Source organism: Camellia sinensis, chromosome 2, assembly GCF_055761805.1.
Source record: "Camellia sinensis isolate YWXY chromosome 2, ASM5576180v1, whole genome shotgun sequence".
NCBI classification, from domain to species: domain Eukaryota; kingdom Viridiplantae; phylum Streptophyta; class Magnoliopsida; order Ericales; family Theaceae; genus Camellia; species Camellia sinensis.
Genome location: NC_138962.1, coordinates 93540168 through 93564375, shown reverse-complemented (window position 1 = coordinate 93564375; position 24208 = coordinate 93540168). Strand labels below are relative to the sequence as shown.

Below are 24208 nucleotides of genomic sequence, written 5' to 3'. Positions count from 1 at the left end.
TTAGTTTATATTTTAACTAAATAGCCATAAAGTTACTAAATTAGTCTGTTCCAAAACGAGACCTTAGTGTGATATGCAAACTGTCTGCTACGTTTAGTCTGCTACGTTTAAACGAGACCTTACTAAATTAGTCTGCTACGTTTCATGAAAACTGTCATGAAAACCATCTACACCGTTGGATCATGAGACACATACCTGATTTAACGATGCAGATGATTTTCATGACAGTTTTCATGAAAATTCTTCATGACACCTAGCATTTTTCATTTAAAAATAATTATCAACTAATACTATTATAATAAATAATTTTTTTGAAATAATAAGGGGGGCCATAGCCCCTTTTACTCCCCTCTAGGTCTATCCTTGAACGTGACCTTAACACTGATAAACATGCCAACTCAGATTGTTGCTCAAGTTTTGAAACCTTGAGGTTTGAGACTACTCTCTCTAACATTCTACTTTGTGCAAAAAATAAAAGGTGTTAATTTTATTTTTGTTCATTTATTTTGCTTCATTCTTAAACTATCAATTTCATTTACTTAGTTTTCTATATATATATATATATATATATATTAATTTAGTTCATGTAATCCAATTAAAAATAATTGTACAAATCTGTAACTTTTGAGACCTAATTATTTGATGGTAAAAATGTCCTTCAAAATTTTGAACAACTTAAATTAGAGAATCAAGTAAGTATCAAATTAGTTGTGAGATGTATTTTGTTTAAGAAAAATAATGAAGGGTGTAGTTTGTTTTAAAAAAGAAAAAAAGAAAATGTAATTTGTTCAGAATAATAAGAAAATTAATACTTGGCCGTATAGTTTAAGTTGATTTGAAAAATACCATATACTTGCAATCTAGATCCCAAATTCACCACAAGGATGTACCAAGAGAATTTGACCTTATATGATTGAATGTGACAAATTAGAAGTTGACTTATTATTAAGATTGTACAAAATGCTGTTCAATCTATTAAATTTGTTCAATTTGTACCGATCCACCTGCTAACCGTGGATTGGTTTGCACTGCGGTTTGAAATTTATAATCTGTCTTTGAAACTGACATATCCCGCCATAGTTAATACACACACACGTATATATATAGACATTCAATGAAATATCAAAGTAAAAACTAATGTGAGAGAAATTTGAGACATGGAGTTTGATGTAAATTAGTATTATATATATGAAAAGTATTATGTAAAACAATTAACATTATATATATGAAAAATATTATACACATTAGTTTCATATATTATACAAATACTTGATAATTGTTTAATACTTCAATCAAATAATAGGTTGAAACTGTCCAAATTGTTCAAATCATGACTTGGTTACGAATAGCAAATTTGTTAATCTGTCATCCATAGTTTGATTTTAGTTATCCTCATACCACACTGAACCACATCACACAAACCCCTACTTATAATGTCACAACATTATGAGTTAAATTGTAAGAATTGTTTTAAGACTTTCAAACATTTTTCTTACAATTATCCTTCTACAAAATAGAAAAGATTTTATTTTATTAACGTGTATCTTTACCACAAAACTTAAAAATATTTTATATAATAAAAAATATGTAAAATTTTGAAACTTTCCTTCTTAAAAATTAAGAACACGCATTTTAAATATATGAGAAACGTTATATGTCAACTGATTTTTATCACCATATTGTATTAGTATTGTTTACATGAATATTTATGACTGATTTTTTATAATTGTGCTTAAGAAATTAATAAAAATAAATAATATCTTGTCACATATCTAATGATATGAAATGCTTATAAAATCAAGTTATATTTATTGTAATCTATCCATCTATTTATAAATTAAAGGTCAAAATTGATGTTTTAAAACGTTTACTTTTCTTTATGATAAGTAAAATTTTTTATTCTTAACATATTTTCATCTTTTTTTAAAAATCCATTCCTAATCTCATAACCAACACGAAAATTAATCCACAAGGTAATAACTATTAACAATTGCTACTTTATTTTTAAAATTTTATTTATTGACAGATTATAAAAATAAAATTATATTTTATAGATAAATAAGTAAAAAATAAAAAGTAAGATTAGGGTACATACATAAAAAACTGAATTAGTAAATTTAAGAATATATTTTTTTATATTTTAGTTAGTGAAGAATAAAAAATATGTTTAGAGTTGTTAAAAAATATTGGTCTTGTTTGGTAACTTTTTTTTTTTGGCGTTAGATTCTATGAAAAGATAAATTAGATTAAAATAGTCAATAAAATAAAATATCACATTAAATTTATAATTATTTAATTTTTTCTCTCATAAATATCATATCTAATTATAAAAAAATTTAACTATCTTTTCAAATACAAATATTTTAACATATTAAGGATTCGTTTGGGATGTGGGTTGGCGTTTTGGGTTTTTTAGCCTGAGGCTAAAAAGTCTCGTTTGAAATAAGTTTTTTTAATTTTTTTTAACTTTTGTTAGGGAAAAAATAAAATAATTATGGAGATGTGATATTTTGTCATATTTAACTAAAATTACCTATTTTGTCCTATATGATTATTTTAGTCCCAATTTTTATCTCAAGCGGGCCTAAAATAATCAACTTACCAAAAGAAATCATAATATATAAAAGTAAATTAGTAATAGTCAATTTATTGATTTTTTAATTTTTTTAAAGATTATATCACTTCTTTAATTTTTTATATATAATTTTTTTTTTTATAAAAAATCTGACTTTTCATTTACGTCTCAAAATAAGACAAAAATAAGAATAAAAAACAGAGCACCTGCTATATCTATATATACATAGATAGGGATTCGGGATTCGGAATTCGGTATTCGATAGAAACACAAACCAACGACACCTCCGTGTCAAAGGTGAATATTACAGAGTTTCAGAATTTTAGAGAGAGAGCGAGAGAGAGAGAGAGAGAGGAATGGGGGCTTGCTTTTCGGATGTGAAGGGGGGGCAAATGGCAGTTGGAGGGGCCCAACAACAGAAGACAAAGAACAGTGGTGGGGTTAGTACTGCACACAACGATGCTGTCGACTTTTTCTTACGAACCAAAGGTCTTAACGCTCTTTTCACGCAAATTGAGGTATATTTTGATTCTCTCTTCTCTGCAATTAACAACCACCACACAAACGAAAACCCCTTACCAACCACACAAAACCCTAATGTCATTGTAGCCCCCCCTTGTGTTGTGTCCACTTTCATCACCACACTTTGTCAATGTTTATCTTTTATTTTTCTTTTGGTCCTTGTCGCGTTTTGCAAAGTCTCCCCTCCTCTGCCTATTTATTATTATGTAATCTAATGGAAAGTAGAGGTCTACATACCAACCAGTAATAATTTTTTTTTTTTTTTTTTTATCAGAATTAGTCATGCCTGATTCCATGGCAAAGAGATCAAAATCTATACCTTGGATGGATGTTAAATTCTCCACAATTTTTTAACAATTGCATATCAAATGTAGCGACCCAAAATGATCTGAACTATTCAGGTTACATGGATACAATTTAAAAAAAAAATTAAACACAGTACATCAGACACAATTCTAAGAAATTCAAATACATGAATGGGTCAACACATAGGGTCTCTATCATTATTGTTTTTCTTTCATCTAACACTCCTTTTTACTTTAGGGTTGTGTGGAATGATTTAAATAAGTCTCTATATTTTGATTTTTTTATGAAAGGATATGTAGAAAAATAAAAAGGTTTATATGATTCACAAAAGATGAAGAGATTATGTGACCTAAAAAAAGATAAAAAATGTGGTATTGTAGAGTATGCCAAACTCCCCCTTAATCCTATGTAAATTTTTTATTTTTATTTATTTTATTATTATTATTATTATTGCAACAAGATTGCAAATAACATTCAAACCTAAAATACAATTTCAAAAGAAAAAGGATAGGGAGAATTGCAAAAAATGGTATCAACTCAAAATAATTACAAAGAGATGAAAGTATCTTTTTGTAATTATTGTGAGTTCATACCAATTTTTTTCAATTGTTCCAGAAGAAAAGAACCCTTATTATTATTATTATTATCATTATTATTTTTTTTTAACCCTTTTTATTTTTATTTATTTTATTGAATTTTGTGGGTTGTGATATGAGACATTTCATAAGTGTCAGCATTTTATTTCTTCTCCATATTAGAGCATCTTTAATGGTGGGTTGTATTATATTTTGTTTTGAAGTTTTTAAATCTTTACGCTAACGATAAGGTATATGAATTGCTATGGTCATGTACCTTATCGCGTAAAAATTTTAAAACCTCAAGACAAATAAAACAATAGCAAGCCATATAACCCACCATTAAAGATAAAATAGGCTGTTTAGTCCAATAAGACAAAACGACACATCTAATTCATAATCATTACATTCTTTCTCTCACAAAAAGTCAAAAAAGCTAAGAAGTTCTTCCCAAACGAGACTTTTTAACTCCAGGCTAAAATGGCTAAAAAGTCAAAAAGTCAACCTACTTCTCAAATGGACCCATTATTTATAGGTAAACATTGTGTCAAATATAACACAAGTTTTACCTCTAACTAAAATCTTTATCTCTTTTCTCCATGGATCCACATATAGCATTTTGATTTGACATTTTGTGTGAAAAGTTGAAATTTTTACATTGTATCATTGGAGCAAAACTGTTAAAATTAAATATTTTAATACTATTTATTGCTAAATTATAGCAATAACTAGCTCTTTTTACTTAGCTCTTTTTACCTATCCAACCATTGGAGATGTGCTAAGCATCAATTTTTATTTCTTTAGTTCCCCACTATTTCTTTTGCTTTCACTCTATTTCTCTCATCTTTACTAATTCAATCAATCATGTGATATGAATTAAGATAAATGCATTATTTTTAATATTTCAAATCACTCAATCCAAACGGACTGTTAGTGTAATTTGAAGTTCCATCCTAAATTTGGTTCCAGAAAATTGAATCCACTTTTCAGAAAATTGGGTTTTTTATTTTTCATACATATATATATTTTTGTTTTTAGTGAATTTTTTTAAAAAAATTTATGTATTTTTTAGATACACCTAATCTAAATATGCTTAAAAAGTATAATATTCAATGAATTTTTAAATTTTTTTGTGCAATTTTTATACTTTTTGAGTATATTAAGATTAAGTGAATTTAAAAAAAAAAAAAAATTGATTAAAATATTTTAAAAAATATAAAAATACGAATTAAAAACTCAAAAAACTATTTTTGAAAATTGAAAACAAACCGGGTGAATAATTCCAGAACAAAGACCCACCTATTTGGTTTCTAGGGTTGATGCAATGATGTATTTTGGGTGCCACATTTTCTAATAATTATTCTTGTCTTTGGCCTTGTGGGGAAATGAATTATTTAAAAAATAAAAAGTTACGGTTGAGATCATTTTTATGCAAAAAAATTATCCCCCCCAAAAAAGATATCATTTTGTTACTTCCTGCATGCCAAGCCTTTTTCTTTTTGTCTTGTTTTATTTTATTTCTTAAATGGATTTGGGTGTCCATGTCTTGTGTCTGTATCTATGCTATATATGAGAAGGATGTGTAATGAAATCTTATATTTCATAAAATTTGAGAGTTCCAATCCACTGGAAAACCGATGCATAATGGACAACAAAAGGAACTGTTAGTTGAAATGTACAATACGATAAAGTTAACTACCTTTCCTAGTTAGAGTTGGACAGCAAGATTATTCTCATTTGTTAAAACAGAAAAGAAAGAGAAAAACAAAAAGAGGGATAAGCCAAGTGAATCAGATGAATCCATGCAGCCATGTTGACTGACAATGTTATGGAAACACTGTACTAGGAAATTCTATCTGTTTGCTTAGATGGGTTGACTACATTGCCACCATTGCTCTGCATGATCCAACCCAATACAATTTATAAAAGGTGGCAGTGCTCCCCTGAATGAAAACCAAGCAAGATTCTCTTTGTTATTGACATAGTTGACTTCTAACAATAAGACAAAGTTGCTGGTTCCAGACTTAAAAGTTTGTCATAGGAATGAGTGAAATCTTCTAATGATTTTTAGATTCTTTTGAGTTGTAGCAAGCTTGGGATAAAAAAAGGTACATCTTGGAACTATGACAATGATATTCGTCCCACTACATAATATTCCTTAATTTTTGCTACTTGTGATTTATTTGGACTTGGTCTTAAGGTCTAATTGGCATCATAAATTGGATAGGTTCTTGTATTCTACCGCAAAAAATGTTACGGATACAAACTGACTATAAAGCGAACTTTCCAACAAGCATAAAATGGTTCAAATCTATAGATACGAACCCCCTTGACATATTTGTTCATTGGTGTTGTTGGTTCCATGTCCCTAGCATTTTTGTTCTACCATTGATTTTGACCATGGGAATAATATTGGATTTTAAAGGTTGCTTTTTGATTTTGAACAATGATATTCATATTCCACTTTAAACCACTCACACTATTTTTTGTCCTTTAGCCTCTCACAAGGGGAGTATGAAAGGCTAAAATTGGAGTGTGAATATCATTATTCTTAATTGTTGGTTTAAAAAATATATTTTTTTAGTTTTAACCTTTAGATCATAATAGTATTGAATGGGTCCTTAATTTGTTATTCAAATACTCCAATATTATGGTATGATACACTATGTACAGTACAAGACAACACAGAGTATAAGTGAATAAGTTCTAAAAGGAGAAAAAGAATTTGAAGGAAGGGAAATTACTTCTAGTTCATAACATACTGCTAATGTGGGAGACCTTATTTTAGACGAGAAAGATGGCGAGGGTTACAAATTTTGTGATGACAATGTTGAGGATGATACTTATAAACTTTAGGATTGCATTTGCTTATGGTAGGCATAGAAGCTGCCACTTACCATTCTAGTGCTTTGTTGTCTTTGCCTTTTGGGCATATTGTGATTCAATCATGTATTTCATTTTGACCATGGCTATCAAATATCATGGCTGTGAATACTTTTTAAAACAGAAGGAAAATTATATAAAAGCTAGGTTTAAACGATATGATTAATTGGTCAGTTAATTGTCATATTATTCATTAATAATGGTTTTTAAATTTACTTCATAAAATTTTAAGAAATTGAACAAGTCTGTAAAATTTGCACCAACAACCTTTCTAGAAATGTCTAGGACTAACCATTAGATTATTTTTTTTAAAAATGTGTCTTTTAGTTCAATCAAGTCGCACTTGCAGTTGCACTTTGTGTTTGGGCTCCACGAGGCCTTCGCGCTTATGTGTGCCTCATGCTTTCACCAACACCTCCCGAGCAACAATAATACACCACTGGAAAGAAAATACATTGAACTAAACTATATTATAGTAGGGTTCTTTCTTTCTTTCTTTCATTTTTCATTTTTCTTTTTGGATAAGATATGTCATGACCCCAAACCACCCCAAGCTAGAATAGGGTAATGACTGGCTAGTAGTCATAGACTTCCAAAGGCTTAATCAAACAAAACATATGGTACTATTAATTTGGAGTATATCCTGATTGGATAGTAGAAGCTTACATATATCCATTTAGAACAAGTGCACAAATTGACGAAATAGAATCTTATACTACCAACTTAGGCTCATTTACATGGGAGTACAATTGACAACATAAGAGAGAGTACAAATCGAAGTATCAAGCTGGAAATATACAATGACCTCAAAATGTCAAAGCTCTTCCTTCTCAGGGGGATATGCACATATACATGAGGCTTGAATCACATGGTCTTCAAGTACCGTCATCACCTACATATATAGTGAAGAGGGATGAGCCAAAAATCCAATGAACAAAGAGATATATCAAAGCCATTTTAGAACAAACAAGGATATCTCTAAACATAAACAAAAAGTTTACAGAAGCTTAACTAACATTTGAACTACAACATATTATATACTTTGCATTTCAATCATTGTGACAATGTCCATCTAGGGGGTACTAAACATAACTAGGTCAACTCTAGTTATATGTCCAAACCACAATGTGGTAAGACCTCTCAATGACAAAACTATTAGTATATTTTACGGCCCTAATAGTATCTTGGATCAAAACCATGATGTCGTCCAGTGTTCTGAAAGGCGCGCACCTAAGCTCAAGGCGAGGCAAGGCGCAGCTTTGCGCCTCAGGCATGGTGAGGCGAGGCGACACAGGGGAAGCGCTGCCTAGACGATGAGGCGAGCTCCTTATTACGAAGCACAAGGCGAGTGCCTTGTGCGCCTCGGCTTTCTTCCACTCCAATAGGTTCGGCTCTCTTCTCCTCTTCTTCTCTTCTTTGCTTCTTCTCTTCTGCTTCGTCTTCGTCTTCTCTTCTCTTCTCTTCTCTTCTCTTCTTTCGTCGTTCTGTCTCGCTCACGATCGCTCTCGCTCTCGCCTTCTCTCTCACGATCGCTCTCTCTCTCTCTCTCTCTCTCGCCTTCTCTCTCGTGATCGCGATCTCTCTCTCTCTCTCTCTCTTTTGTCTCTTTCTTTAGCTTCTTAATTCATATATATATATAGTATTATATAATACCTATTATATAATATATAATATACTTATAGATAATATATAAAATATAATTGATTCATATATATATAATATTATACAATACCTATTATATAATATATAATATACTTATAGATAATATGTAAAATATAATATATACTTATACATAGTAATAAAAAAAATAAACACATGTATATAAAATAAAATAAAAAAATTAATTGAAACACATTATTTAAAAAATATAATAAATAAATAAAATAATATATATATTAACAAGGTTCTGAAAAGCGGTTGCGGTCGCCGTAACGGTGGCGGTGACGCGGTTGCGGTTGCGGGGTGTAAAGGCCGTAGTGTAACGGTTGCGATAACCGGAACCGTGAATTTTTTTATTTTTTGTACAATTTGAAAAAAACTTACCGATACGCATATTTTTTTTCCATGATCATATTTATTGGGTTAAAAATAAATATTGATCAATTTTTATAAATTTTTAAGTATGATGCAATATATTTCATATTTTTAAATCACTATAAACTGAGTTTTTTACATTTTATTTTAATAATTAATGACTTTATATTATACAAAAAATCAATTACTAACTATTATACATAAGATAAACAATGAAAAAAGTAAGAGAATAAATAAGAGACTAAATATATATATATATATATATATATATATATATACATATTTTAACCAAGCCAAATAGATAATGACCACACTTATTATTATTATTATTATTATTATTATTATTATTTTCAAACAATATATAGATAGACACACACAAACAAAATGGTTTAGTAATAGCAGCTGAATAGATAGACACATGTTCTTCATCTTCCCTCTTCTCTCTCTCTATCTCTTGCTCCTCCATTTTCTCTCTTTATCTTCTCTCTTCTCTCTTCTCTCTATCCCTCTTCTCCCATTTTTAGCTTTTTTTTTTGTGTTTTTTCGGAAGAAACAGTTTGGAACTGTTACGTAACGGTGCGTAACAGGCCGTTACGGCTGTTACAGCACCGTTACGACCGCTACGGCAGCCGCAACGGCCGACACACCTGTGAATCTCAATCACACTGCAAAAGCGGCTGTAACGGGTGGCGGTAACCGCCAAAACCGTTACGTAACGGCGTTACGTAACGGTTGCGGCCGCTTTTTAAAACCTTGTATATTAAAAAAATTAATTGTTTTTTCTTCTTATTAAAAAAATTAATAATATACATATTAAATATTTGTTTATGTTGAAAATTGTGCTTTATTAATATTTTGCTTAACTTCTATAACTTGTGCCTCGCCTTGCGCCTCGGCGCTTAGGCTCCAGGTGACTTTTGTGCCTCGATGCGCCTAGAGCTTTTGAAAACATTGATGTCGTCTTTATACATTGAACATAGCAGACATATGATATTCTTGAGTGATAAAAAATTTCACATCACTCACCTTAACCCTACAGAAGTATGTTAGTCCACAAGATAATTAACCTACATAAGCATAAATACAATGCATATTGGTACATGATTCAAACATAACAAAATCAGGGCAATTCACTTTGTTGAAGAACCCTACCCCCAAAATTAAGTCATCTAAGATAAGTCAAGGTCCAAAAATTGTGTTTAGAGTCTTAAAAGTCTTACATTATGTTTTAGGGCTAAATATAGATCAAAGAGGCCAAAACAGTAAAAATATTGGTTTGCACAGTCTTGCTTGAGAGGCCAACTCAAATGAGCTGGCAAACTTGGTGGATTAATTTCAAATGGGCATATCTCCTTCTTTAAAATTGGGAAAAATTTGCATCTAAATTGAGGCCTGGAAGTTTAGATTTCAATGGTAATGGTCTCATATCGAAATCCTAAGTATAGAAAGAGATATCGTCAAAAGAACACAAGGTGCTGTTGGGGATTTTGGTCATTCTTGAACAACTGGCTACTCTAGGCCATCGTCAAAAGTCCAAAAACTCATTCTAGGACCCTCTAAGGTATCTAAGAAGATGAAATACAATACCTAAAAGTCAAAAAGAGAGGAGGGCCTCATTATTCTTATTAAATCTCTTAGAATTAAGGATTTCTCCCAACTAAAAAGGGTTAATCCAATTCAGACATGGTGTCCAACCCTAATTCCTTCAATATATGGAGCATGGGTACTTCGACAAACATACTCTACCAGTACTGGGTACATATCGGGTACTGGTACTTCATATGGTACTTCATATGGTACTTCTGCATACGTACTAAGTACACGAAACACGTATCCAACTTTTTTTTTTCTTAATTTTTGGCATACCGAGACATACTTAGTATATATACCCAAGTCGTACCTGTACCTCAATTTAAACAATATTTTCTTCTAATACAAAGATAAAGTTAAATTTATTGGACTTCTTTTTTATTTTTATTTTTATGCTTAGCATGATCTTAAAATTAAGCTATGGTTTGTAAATTATTTAATATAATGACATTTAATTTTAGTTTATACTTTTACTTTTGGCATTAAATGTGAATTGTAGGTTGGATTTTAACAAATTAAGTCATGTAACTATTTTTTGTATTACTCCAAATTAAAAATACATATTTGTTACAAACGTATCTATCTGTACCCGTACCCTACTTTTTTTAAGTTTTAATGTATTAACGTACCCATATTGTACCAATACCAATTCTTGTACCTGTGCTTCATAGCCTTCAATTAATCAATTTGAATTCACTTTAATCATGTTATTTTGAGATGACAGAAGAGATTAGATTACAATTAATGAATTTTACCTTAATTTTTAAGTTCGTTGTAGAAACCTTGAGCTGTACTGTTTCTTCCATTTTACTTCACTTTCTCTTTAACTAAACACTACAAAATTCTGCACAAGTTCCTCTCCTCTCTCTCTCTCCCTCTGCTTTTATAATTTCTTGTTTAATTTTATAGTTTTCGGAGTTTTAAGTTTGTTTTAGAAACCTTGAGCTGTACTCTTTCTTCCATTTTACTTCACTTTCTCTTTAACTATACACTACAAAATTCTGCACAGGTCCTCTCTTCTCTCTCTCCCTCTGCTTATATAATTTCTAGTTTAATTTTATAATTTTCGAAATTTTTAGAGAGACAAGTGTCTCTCTCTCCCTCGAGTCATTCCTCCTGGTAGGAAGTGCGGTGTGTGCTTTATCTTCCAACTTCTTAATCACTATTTTATCTTTATTAATCATGGTTAACACTTATTAATTGAGATCAAGTCAACTAAGCATGTTTAGCCTTGTTAATTATGCTCAAGGTTAACTAATCCCAATTAAGTCCACTAATCATGTTTTGTTAGCAGTAATCTAAGTTTTATACAATGAATAGAATCTAGCCACATTAGGCTAAGGCGTTTACACATCTTAATTAAGGGAATAAAAGCATGCAGACTCACGATATGTATAAAAGAGTGTCTCCATAGTTATTGTCTCTATGTTCTAATTCATTTCATATCAAGTGAACATGTAGAGACAATAAAGATAACATATTGAGTCTTACTTCTCAAAACAAACAATATAGCATGCCATCCAAGATTCTTAAAGCAAACAAGAAGGCATAACTCTAAATGTAATAAACTAGTAATGAAAATAAGAAATATGGAGATGTAAAGGAAATGTTAACAACTAGGGTGTTACACCTAGTTGATTTTTCTAAGGAACTTGTGGCTCTCTCTTTTGTAGAATCTGTCCATGCAATTTTATTGTTCATGATGTGATAATGTATCTCAATTTTGAACCGCAGTTATCTCTATCCGCTTCCAAATTACTTGATCGTGACATTGTTTCCAAGGTAAGCTTTTCTTACTGCTAAAATCATATGAGAACTGTATCTTATTTGTGCAATGATTCTGTTGAATTATTTTTGTGGATACAGTTGTTTTTGGTATGGTTAATTTTTTTATTGCCATCTCATCATGGATTCATCACTTTTTGTACAAGATTGTCATCATGTTCGTGGCTGTCCTTATCATGATGCTAAGGATAAGCTCGGCTATTATTTATAACTTCTGCTGTTTTGTTTTTTGTGTGATTCTCAGTATATTGACCTTTGAGAAGCCAATATTAGGAGTCAAATGTGAAAGTCACAAAAAGATTGTTCAAAAGAAACCTAGACAAGAGCTCCTAATAGTTGAATCTCGTTTTTGAAGATTGATGTTTTCTACATCACCTAGTTGTTAGTCGGGAAGTTCATGGGATGTGGTAATAAAAATGATATGGATTATTTAATTTAATTGAGTATATAATCTTTGATAGTGGAATGGCACCTGTTTGGGATGCAACCTAGTTTGGTTTGGTAATGATACCATGTGAGCCAATTAAGTAGGGATGCTAGTTTCCTTTGCTTATTAAGCAACACCAGGCTGTTTATTTTGATACAAATACAGTTTAGAAGAATGTATGACCATTCTTGTTATTCTCCTTTTGGGGAATCAATAAAGAGCAGCTTTCACTTGGCGCATTGTGTCTTTCTCGTCCCTGTGACTGATATAAAGCTGTAATTGAAACCCTAGAAGCCATGATCTTCTTGTCCCAACTTTAAGCCAATTCACTCTTAACTATATCTACTTTACTAACCGTTGGCTCTTTCTGTAGTTTCCGCACAACCATCTGTCATAATGTCACAGTATAATTATGTTTATCTTCTCAAATTCACTCTTTATCTCAATGCATGAATTTCAATACCAAAATCTGAACATATGCAATAAGTTTGAAACAATATATCCAAATATATTGTTCAAATTTTTGGAAGTAATGCTAACCTCAATTTAACATCTTTGGCATGACATAGCTATGTTGACAATTCTACATGTAAAGGAAATAATGAGATGATAGCATGCCTTTAGCTCATGTAAGGGGATGAGTATGTTAGATTGAATATAGTCCTTTAGGTTCTAACATCTCTGGAGATGTTTCCCTATGTATAAGGAGGGTGCGCACTGCATATTTGAGTAGCCTCTCTTGCCTCTCAAGAAATATTGGGAAGTGGGGCTTGGACCGTAAAAATTTTGAGTTCAATTTACAACTAAGCCATTTATTATTAAGTACTTACCAGATTTAAGAGCAAATGACTCACGTGTGCAAGAGACAGCGCATAGCTACTTAGCTCAGTAATGTACTCATTGATATGTACTAAGGTGTTATGCCAGCCCTTGTCCTAAGATGGTTTAAACTGAAGTATTATCTTGTTCAATGCAGAGTGATCCTATTGCAGTAGTTTATATAAAGAAAAGAGATGGATTGCTTGAGGAACTTGGTCGCACCGAAGTGATAATGAACTCTTTGGAACCTGCATGGATTGAGAAAATTAATGTTGCTTATCAGTTTGAGATTGTTCAGCAGTTGGTGTAAGCTTTTTGTACTTGGGATCATCTGATTTATCTTGCTCATTGCATTTAATAGTTATTTTTCTCTGTTTAAGCATTTACAATTTATCTCAAATGTCTATACATTTTGTTTTTGCAGCTTTCATGTGTATGATGTTGATACGAGATACCACAATTTGCATGTGAAGGTATGTTATGGTTTTTGCTTGAAATTCAATTAGCTTCACCCGGTGTAGCTGAGATTTGTTCTCCATTTTGCCAATGCCTCAAGGTTTGAGTATGTGATGCCCTAGGTCATCCGTGTCCTCTGTGTGGACACTCCTTAGGACAATTTTGTGGGTTTTTAAAAAAAATAATTTTAGAAAGCTAATTTGGGAGCAAAGTATAATATGTGGAAACAAAGAGGGAAAAGGTGAAAAAATAATAGAAATACACTCATATATAAATGGACACTTTTTATTTGTGCGCTAAATATATATCCATATACAAAGGCAATAAAAATGTATAATATATATATATATATATATTTTTTCCGTATCACCGATGTGTCCATATCCTAATTTTTTCACAATCATTATGTCCTGTGTCCATTGCTTCTTAGGTTCCAAAGGTGCATAAGTGATTATGTTCTTTAATAGTTTGGTGATGTTAAATTTTAGCTAGATCCAAACTATTACTTATTTAATAATTGAATAATGTCAGTGAAATTTTATCATTGTTTTGACACTCCTTCCAATTTTGTGTTTACTCTCTCTCTCTCTCTCTCTCTCTCTCTCTCTCTCTCTCTCTCTCTTCCCAAAGAACCATTCTTATTAGCATATATGAAATTTTAGAGTTGCTTTTCTCTAACATAAATATATTCACACAACAAGAAAGCAAGAGAGAGCTTTGTTTTTTTCTTTGTATTTTTTCTGTTTTTCATTTTGATTCTTAAGCTTATTTAGGAATGCTACTATTATTAATTCTCATAACTCAAGAGATTCATCTTGTATAATGAAGGGGTCAACTCTGAAATTTGAGGATAAATTTAGTTCACATGCTTATCAGTATAATGAGTAGTGCCCAATGAGTAGCAACTTCTCTCTAGATTAACAAATTGTTAGCAGCTTTTCATCATAAGAGATGGGAAAAAATTGCAGATGATGAAGTTTCATATTTTGGTATCCTGCAGACACTGAAGTTGAAAGATCAAGAATTTCTTGGTGAAGCCAGTTGTGCTATATCTGAGGTAAGTTGCCTTTGATCTAAGGGATTTCACTTAATAATTACTGTGTTCATGTGCTTTTGTGACCATATTAACTCCACATATATTACATTAGTTTCCTGTTTATGGGTAAAGCTATGTAATTCAATGTTGGGTCCAATTTTTGCAACATGTTTGGTTACTTCCACGATGTTCAACTGAAAGTGGCAAAGAATTAGCATTACATGCCCATAAAAATGCAGAAAATATTCTTGGCAAATATGTATTGATAGAAGTTTCCATTCTTGAAATTGTATGGATACAAACATGAGACATGGATGTGATTCGATAAGAACACCCAACAAATTTCAAAAAAATTTAAAACACCACATATGGCAGGAACATGGAAACAAAATAAGTAGAGATTTATATATACATGAAAATAATTACAATTTATTTTTTTTAACATTATAAATATTTTTATATTTATTGAAAGTAAGAAATCATTTTCACAATTTTTCTGTTTGAAAAGAAGTGTGAGCAAAAAGTTGATTTTTTTCTTGATTAGTTTAATTCCCAAACAAATTGGAAGCTTTAAGCATCTCGTAGTCCTAAATTTAAAAATGCCAAAGGAGGAGAGATAGGTAAGTATACATCCATAATATTTTGATTTTAATAGTTGACTTTCATTTTATTTTCTTTAATTTGCCAAGTGTTTCATGTGTGTTAATAGCACATGACTTCAATTGTCTGAAGTATGTGGAGTTCTAAAAAAAAATTGAAATATAATAGGATTTGGATGTAAATGAAATTTTAAATTTTTTAGACTGAACACGCTTTGGATACTTCACACATACATATCCTTTGCTTAGATATGCATGAAACATTGTAAATTTGAAATGTAGATTTGTAGGAATTAGTGTTATGTTGCCCCTTTTTAAAAAAATTATCTTTAAATGATATTTTCATATATATGATATATAATTAATTTATCAAACTACATATTTTGTGTGTTCCCATGTGTCGTGTCTTGTATTTTTTGAAGATTAACGTGTTGGCAAGTCTGTGTTGTGTCTCATGTCCGTGTCCATGCTTCTTCGGTAGAGTGTTTATTGTTCTATTTGAAAATTTGTCTTTGCACAAACTACAGTTTGCTGCCTTATTTTGTGGTATAGTTCACCAAAATGCTCAGTTTCAATAACAACAATAGGCCACCTTCCCCCAATTTTAACGAAATATTCACTTGATAAGCATTATCATAAGGAAAGCACCCCAGATAATCTTGCCACTTGCCTGAATCTTTTGATTCATTTTAGAGTGCCAATGTAGGCATAACAGAGCATGGTCATGAATTTGCTTACCTGACTTTTCAAACTACGAACTATTTTTAAAAATGTACTAGCAAATGACTCTCATGTACACACCTCTAATAGATGTTTACCAAGGAACCATACTGCTGCCAAACCGTTTGGCTGGAGATACCTTTTTATGGTGTAGGAAGCTATAAAGGTACGTGAATTGATTTGCCAGTGTGGTTGGTAGTGTCTCTAACAATGCATGTGTCTCGCTACAATATTGGTCAAAGTTATGAATCAGACTCAATATAAAAGACATAAGCAAACTCTAAATGGGGAGGTATAGGGAGCCACATGCCAAAGCATTTGGATGTGGATTTTTTTTTCTGAAGGACAGGCTTGTTACCTCCCATAAATTGGAAAGGCATGCATGTCCTTCCAAATTGTGCAAGTAGATTCTAAGACTAGGTGTTTGTGATCAAAATATGGTGCGTCCATAATTATATATATATATATATATGCATTTTGTTTATTTTCAAAAAGAGGCATATCCTTGTGATTATTCTATCTGAAAAATTCTTGCAAATTTCATATACGGGAGGCTAATAAATTTTACTTCCTTCTTTTCTTTTCTTTTAAACAAATTGAGATTGTCACATTCCTGGGCTTACACCAGTATGCGTCTGAATTCCCCTCTATTAACTCATGGCAGATAGTGACTAAACAAAGTCGAAGTTTGACCCTAAATCTTCAAAATAAAAATGGGCAAAGAGGTCTGAAAAACTTGGGGACACTTACTGTCCATGCTGAGGAAACTGCTGCTTCAAGGAATGCTGTTGAGATAACATTTCGCTGTTCGCACTTGGACAACAAGGACCTATTTTCCAAAAGTGTATGTATATGAAGCAGCTGTGCATATGAGTTCTATTTTTACTCTTAGGTTTTTTGGCTCTTATTTGTTTCTTTCCTTTTACTCCTTTCAGGATCCTTTCTTAAGAATATCTAGGATTGTTGAGAGTGGAGGTGCTGTTCCGATTTGCAAAACAGAAGTTGTCAACAACAACTTGAATCCAATTTGGAAGCCCGTATGTTTGACTATGCAGCAATTTGGAAGCAAGGTAAGCTTGTGAGCCTCTTCTGATCAGTGGCTAGGCCTTGTTTTAGGTTTGATATCTGTGGTTTTCTTGTGTCTTTGTTCCAATAAGGAACTTAAGAACTGCCTGAATGGAACGACCCTTAGGATTTTGCATTATTGACTTGGAAATGAAATGCCCACCAGAGATCATTCTAACCAAAAAGAAAACTGTGTTCAGAATCCACTTATATTAACCAATATGCTATGATGATGCAAATGCAGGTAACTGTTAATTTTTCTTTCCTAAATGTTGATTGGTGACAATTCACTTGGTGCAGGATAACCCATTAGTTATTGAGTGTTTTGATTTCAATAGCAATGGCAATCATGTACTTATTGGGTAACTATTCCAATTCTCTCTTTCCAATTAAGTTTCTTGTTTTATATATTTTCGTTTAGTCATTCTGGCTGGGTCATACATACTAAATCTGCAGTTTGTTGTTAACAGTAAAATTCAGAAATCGGTGGCAGATCTAGAAAAACTTCAAAAAGAAAAAATTGGTGCGAATTTTATTTTTCCATCTTCTCGTAACCGTGCTCATGACAAGGTATTTGTTTCTTACTTGGAAATAGTTTTTAGCTACACATTACATGTACCTGATGCCCAAAAGCCCTGGTATTTATCTATGTATAGGTTCTAAAGGGCCAACTGTTTGTTGATGGCTTTTATGAGAAGAAACTGTACAGTTTTCTTGATTATATTTCTAGTGGATTTGAGCTGAACTTCATGGTAGCTGTTGATTTTACTGGTAATCAACTTTCAACATTCTATAAAACTACTTTATGGAGCCCGAAAAAGAAGAAGAAAATAATCACTTTGTACTGCAAGTTGCTTGTTTCATACACTGAAGTTTATATTTTTTCCAGCTTCGAATGGAAATCCTCGAAATCCAGATTCCTTGCACTACATTGATCCTACTGGGCGGTTGAATGCTTACCAGCAGGTAAGGTCGTGTGACCATGGACGTTCTCAAATCTGGGATATCTTTTTTTCTTCATATAACTGGCATAATTAGTCCAACCAAGCAGGATAATTTAGTCAGATTGGAGATATCTTATAGTGTGATCTTAGTATAAGTTGCATAACTGATATTTTTATGGCTGCTGCACTCAATAGAATTAAAATACTCTTGAATTTTTCCAATGGGGATAACCACCACACCTTGCGGTGCGAGAGGTGATGGTGCCAACCCATAATGATTGGTCAAGGGGTTGACTCCCATACACCTTCCTACAATGATTTAAGGATTGGCTCAAGCAACCTATCTTACTAATAAGAAAGGCACTATAAGTAGTGATCCTTTCTTTCAAGTGGATTCCCTTGTGTGGAATATAGGTGCCCATATTATTGTAATGAGTAATATTATACAGAAATGGTAGGGACCCATAAAATTTATCCAGAAAAAGCACATTATGTGGTTGAGATTCATTTCAAGTGTGGATCCCACTGTACAAAAATTGAATCTGGACCACACATCACTTTTTGTAGTAAATTTTTTGGCATAATATACAAAGAGGGGATGCCTCAAATATATGAAGGGGAAGAAGAAAATACAACAATACAATCCAATCTAATAGAAAATTATATAATGATATTACAAATATTATAAATAAATAAATATTGTAACATCCAAAGTATCACACTTGCATCTGTGTTTCATGCAGTCTTTTGTTTTTGAATTTAGTAGAAATACATCTTGGTTGTATATTGTATTGACTGAACTCCTTATAGGCCATAATGGAGGTTGGGGAGGTCATACAATTTTATGATTCTGATAGACGCTTTCCTGCTTGGGGCTTTGGTGGAAGAACATATGACGGTTCTATATCTCATTGTTTTAACTTAAATGGAGGTGCAAGTGGCTTTGAGGTAAAATTCTCTTTGCAAGGAATTAAGAGTTATTGTACTGTCCTTGTCTTTTAATTACTGCTTGATGTTATATCTTCAGAAAATCTTCCTATGTTTATTCCCCTTGTTCTTTTTTTGATTAACTGCTAGTCCAGTTTTTATGCTAAAGAACCAAGTGTAGTGAACCAATGTTTTTGAAACTCTGGTATTGATTCAAGAATAAATGAATTGGGATGTTTTTTGAAGGCCAACAAGTATACTAGTCATTATGTTGTTTAATTTTTCAAGTTAATAGTAATAGCCAGAACAAAGAAGGTATGAAGCAGTTAATATGATGTCTATTGTAAGAATAAAAGTTATGGCAATCAATTTCATGTTTGTTGATGAGGTTTTTTGATATCTTCTCTAATTTCACACGTAAATAAGATTCTTTGATATCTTCTCTAATTTCATGTTTAAGGTAGATCCTTAGTGTGTCCAGCCTACCACAGAGATTGTGGATTGGAGTATTATTTCTTTCGTTCTTATCATGCGTCTTACATAGTTCTCAACTATTCAGCTCTGAAGTGAAAATATTATGGCATCAACTTTTGTCCCTGTATTTTATGAGGTGTATTCAATTGGAAATATTTATGACTTATTGTGCTGGTGAATATCACTTTAACATAGACCATTTATACAGACTTTAGAAATATGGGAATCGGATAAATAAATAAAAAAAAGGCCATCCCCTCTAGTGTTTTTTTATTTTTATAAATTAAATTATTTTGGACAAAATATAATAAAAGAAATTAATTTCTCATAACAAGTGTCTATTACAAGTCCTAACATGTAGAGAAGAGAATAATGTGGTGGTGAAATCAACAATATACTCAACCGCATTCATTTAGAAAGGCGTTAGGTTTTTAATGTCGATTCTATTATACATGATTTTAATGACATGGAAGAGTGTCAAACACAATTTAGTATGTCTCGCTTTAGCATATAAATTGTCTGCTACATATGCTTTTAATGACATAGAAGAGCTTCGAACACAATTTAGTATTGTCTCACTTTAGCATATAAATTGTCTTACAATTGTTATCTTTTGTAACTCTATGTAGATACAAACAAAAATAAAATAAAATAAAATAAAAATAGGGAAGCTTATGTTATATTCATTTTTATCTGCTGCCAGAGACTAAAGGAAAGGATACCACTTTTTGAATTGCGAGCAGATTTGTCATGCTGTTTCATTTTTCTTTGACTTGTATGTTTCATATGTTGTAATACCAGACCCACACATGGGGAGGTAATCTTAATTTTCAGTGGCAGTATGCTACTTGCACTTCTCTTCCCAGCTATTGATTTATGTGGATAATGATGCTATTGTCCATAATGAAATCATAAAAATCTGTGAGGCCTGCTGTTTATATATACAGAGGTGATGGTCAATTCCGTCTTCTTTTTACAGGTTGAAGGAGTAGAAGGCATCATGGCTGCTTATGGTAGTGCTTTGAGGAACGTTGCACTTGCTGGACCCACTTTATTCGGTCAAGTGATCAACACTGCTGCCGAAATAGCTGGTCGTTCGCTCTCCCAGGACAGCAGCAAGTATTTTGTCTTGCTTATTATAACGGTGAATGATAAATTTTCATTCTGTTTTTTCCTTTTTTCTTATTCTTTATTTTTGCAATAAAATAATTTTGAAACAATTCTACAGGATGGAGTCCTTACTGACCTCCAAGAAACTAAAGATGCTTTGGTAATGGCATCTGATCTACCCCTATCCATTCTTATTGTTGGAGTGGGTGGTGCAGATTTCAAACAAATGGAGGTATATTCTTGTTTTCTGTAACAAATTATTTGCATTACATACTCCTGGACTCTTTTCTATTAGTAATTACAGTACCGTACTTGTTTCTTGAAAGTGTGAAATGTTGTTCCTCAGAAATTCTCTCCAATGTTTGGTGTGGTATAATTTCTCATTATTTGACAGATCCTTGATGCTGACAATGGACATCGATTGGAGAGTTCTACAGGGAGGATAGCTACACGAGACATTGTACAGTTTGTTCCAATGCGTGATGTACATGGTGAGTTCTTGCTTAATTTGATTTACTATTTCAAAGTCTGTAGAATATTTTGGTTTAGAGTTTTGGCCACATTTGGGCAGGACACATACTGGAATCTAGCACAATTGGCTTTTTAGTGCTCATGAGAGTTTAGTATTTCTGGTATTTATTTTCTTTTGTTAAGCTCAGAACACCTCTAGGATAGGTTTGGATGACAAAGTTTGAGAGGGGGAATGGGAATATTATTCCAGATTCCCATGATTCTAGTGTTTGGAACACATCAAAATGGGAAAATGATTATTAATTATCAATTTCAACAAGTATCACACTCCCCAATTTAATAGGAATCTGATTCCCCCACTTTCCTATGGGAAATCTCACATTCCTAGAGGAATGTTGACCATTTAAGAGTACAAAATAATAATTGGCCTCACAATATTTAAAATTTTATTATTCTCATTGAGGATTCCTAATGAAACCAAATACTTGAATAGCATTGATGCAATGACACAAGATTTTTATTAGTAGCAATCATATTACTATTAATGAGATTCTCATTCCCTCTCAAGATTTTTGTTTATGAAGTGCTTCTAAAATATTGTCGTACAAGTTCAAGGTACTTACCTGGTATGGGTAAGCGTACCAGTACGGCTAGATGCAGACTGGATATGCAAAATACATATCCGGTGGGCAAAATACTTTGGGTGTATGGTTTTTTTGTTGGTACTTTGGGCCATAAATGTAATTTAAGATATAGAAATACTGTATTGCGCCTATTTTTTCAAAAAACTAAAATGTAAGGTAATTTTGTAAATTATTTGTAAAAAAACATGAGAGATACATAGTAAAAAGGAGGAGAACAAGGAATAGATAGGTTTTTATTGATGGCTCCCATGCTGTCACAACCTGAACTGGGTTTTGAAACTCAGATGATGACGAAGTCAGCTTCATTTCTGTTCCTAAAAGGGACCTTAGTGCAATTCACAAGGTGCTAGGTTTCCATACCAACATCTAATATAACCTGTTTCATCTTCTCTCTCTCATTTTGGAGGTTTTCGCTATGCACCAGTAATTTCTTTTCTGGTCTTTTGCCAGTTGCGCTTCTATTATCACTTTATCTTGTAAATTTTGTTTTGTGTTTCTGCAGGTGGACAGATATCAATTGTTCAGAGTCTATTGGAAGAGCTACCTGGTCAGTTCTTGACTTACATGCGGTGTAGAGACATCAAACCGCACACTGTTAATCTCCCCCAAGCTCCTTTTCAAGATCATCCTGTCTAGAGCTCTAAAAAGAACTTTGAAGAAGTGGAGTAAATATCTCTTTTTTCTCTTCATGCTTATGAATATATGGTATATAAATATAATAGAATAGAGAAAAAATTGTACATGTTTGGTAAGGGCAAAATACTCTTTTGGTTTAGCAAGCAGTGTTTTGAATTCTTTTAAGCATGTGGTATAAGAAATAAGATAGGCAAATGGTGGTTTATATTCATTTTAGTGTTTTCATATTGTTTTGTGTATTGTTAAGGTTCTCAAGGTTGGGGTTTTAAAAATGGTCCGTATATTGGATATCATATATTCATGTTGGCCAAGAATTGGTCTTGTCCTTTTGAAATGGTCATTCCTTAACAATAAGTATTCATTTATAATGATAAATACTGCTTCTATTTGCAAATATATTTTATAATTTTTATTGAACCAAATATGAGAATAACATTATGATGAAATGACGATTTCATTCCAGTTGATTCTAACAAACCGTACAAAGCATAATGACCGTCGTCATCTTTTCTTTTTCTTTTTCTGTTTTTATATGGCGTGTTAGGGTTGAGTGGTGAACAAAGCTCTAATTTGGAGGAATTAAAATCTTAGGACTGTAACGTTTATCTTTATAGTTCTTTGTTTAATGTCTACAAAAAATAAAAAACAAAAAATAAAAATTGTTTGATATCTATTTTCAATTTTAAAAAAATGTGAAACGTTTATAATATTTAATAAAATTTTTAACCAAAAAAAGAGAAGGTTGGTCTTATATGTTAGTGAGTTTTCAATCTTTTCCCTTTCTCTCTCTCACCTTTTTCAGCAAATCATCCACCGGTCATCACCACAACCGTCAACCACCTTGGGCTACCCCACCTTTAGCCACGATCGCCAGCGACACTCTTTGACCATTATTGTTGCACATCACTTTTGTTCACCATTTCTTGTGGCTAGGAACCACCTTTGGCACCGACAAACCACCACCTCTAGCTATAGATAATCACATCTAGAAATCATCTTCGACTGCCGCCTCCCAATGGGGCCATCTCTAGTCACCATTTCACATGAGAAATCATTTCTTGATGGTGGCAACTGTCTTCAACTACCTTTTCTTTTTAGCAACACTTGCAATCGCCCTCTTTTTACCTATTTTCAAAATAAAATTTTAAGACATGCGCAAGTACCAAATATATTTTTTGCTTTTATTTTTATTTTTTTAAAACATGTTTGGCACTTCAACTATATCCTTGATTTGAATACCCCCTTTTTTTCCTTTTTTCTTTTTTTCCCCAGAACTTCATGATTTCCATTAATTTATAGAAGCCAAAAAACCAAAGAGTTAAACAGGCAGACCCCATCATGTCCACCAGCCACACAGGTGGCATTGCATCCCAAGTATAACACCAAAACCTTTCACCAGCAAATTTAGATAGCCTATGTGCCCCACCATTACCATCAAAATTAACCTTAACCCAACCCCAATTTGGTGGGTGCCAAACATGATCCACACTACCTGCTGTTGTCAGTCCCTCCTCAGCCACCATATTAGCAGTTTGATATGCCGAAGCTCTGTCCACTTAAGACAATAAAGTTGAAGTTTCTCCAGAGATACTTTTTGTTGTGAAGTCTTC

At 32.2% G+C, this 24208-nt stretch overlaps 1 protein-coding gene across 1 annotated transcript; it reads left to right on the top strand.

Annotated features, from left to right (window-relative positions):
- Nucleotides 1–2796: 2796 nt before the first annotated feature.
- On the top strand, nucleotides 2797–22809 carry LOC114267087 (protein BONZAI 3-like). The gene is made up of 16 exons (XM_082915094.1): nucleotides 2797–3093; nucleotides 12220–12267; nucleotides 13674–13822; nucleotides 13941–13989; nucleotides 14973–15029; nucleotides 16992–17171; nucleotides 17263–17397; nucleotides 17693–17754; nucleotides 17863–17962; nucleotides 18049–18163; nucleotides 18282–18358; nucleotides 19147–19284; nucleotides 20717–20881; nucleotides 20966–21079; nucleotides 21242–21338; nucleotides 22465–22809. Exons 1-16 carry the CDS (start codon nucleotides 2932–2934, stop codon nucleotides 22596–22598), a joined length of 1782 nt encoding a protein of 593 aa, XP_082771220.1. The 5' UTR covers nucleotides 2797–2931; the 3' UTR covers nucleotides 22599–22809.
- The last annotated feature ends 1399 nt before the right edge of the window (nucleotides 22810–24208 follow it).

Coding starts and splice junctions, on each gene's coding strand:
- LOC114267087 (XM_082915094.1), top strand. CDS start 2,932: ATGGGGGCTTGCTTTTCGGATGTGAAGGGGGGGCAAATGGCAGTTGGA. Junction 13,990..14,972: donor ACCACAATTTGCATGTGAAG/GTATGTTATGGT, acceptor GGTATCCTGCAG/ACACTGAAGTTGAAAGATCA. Junction 15,030..16,991: donor CCAGTTGTGCTATATCTGAG/GTAAGTTGCCTT, acceptor AACTCATGGCAG/ATAGTGACTAAACAAAGTCG.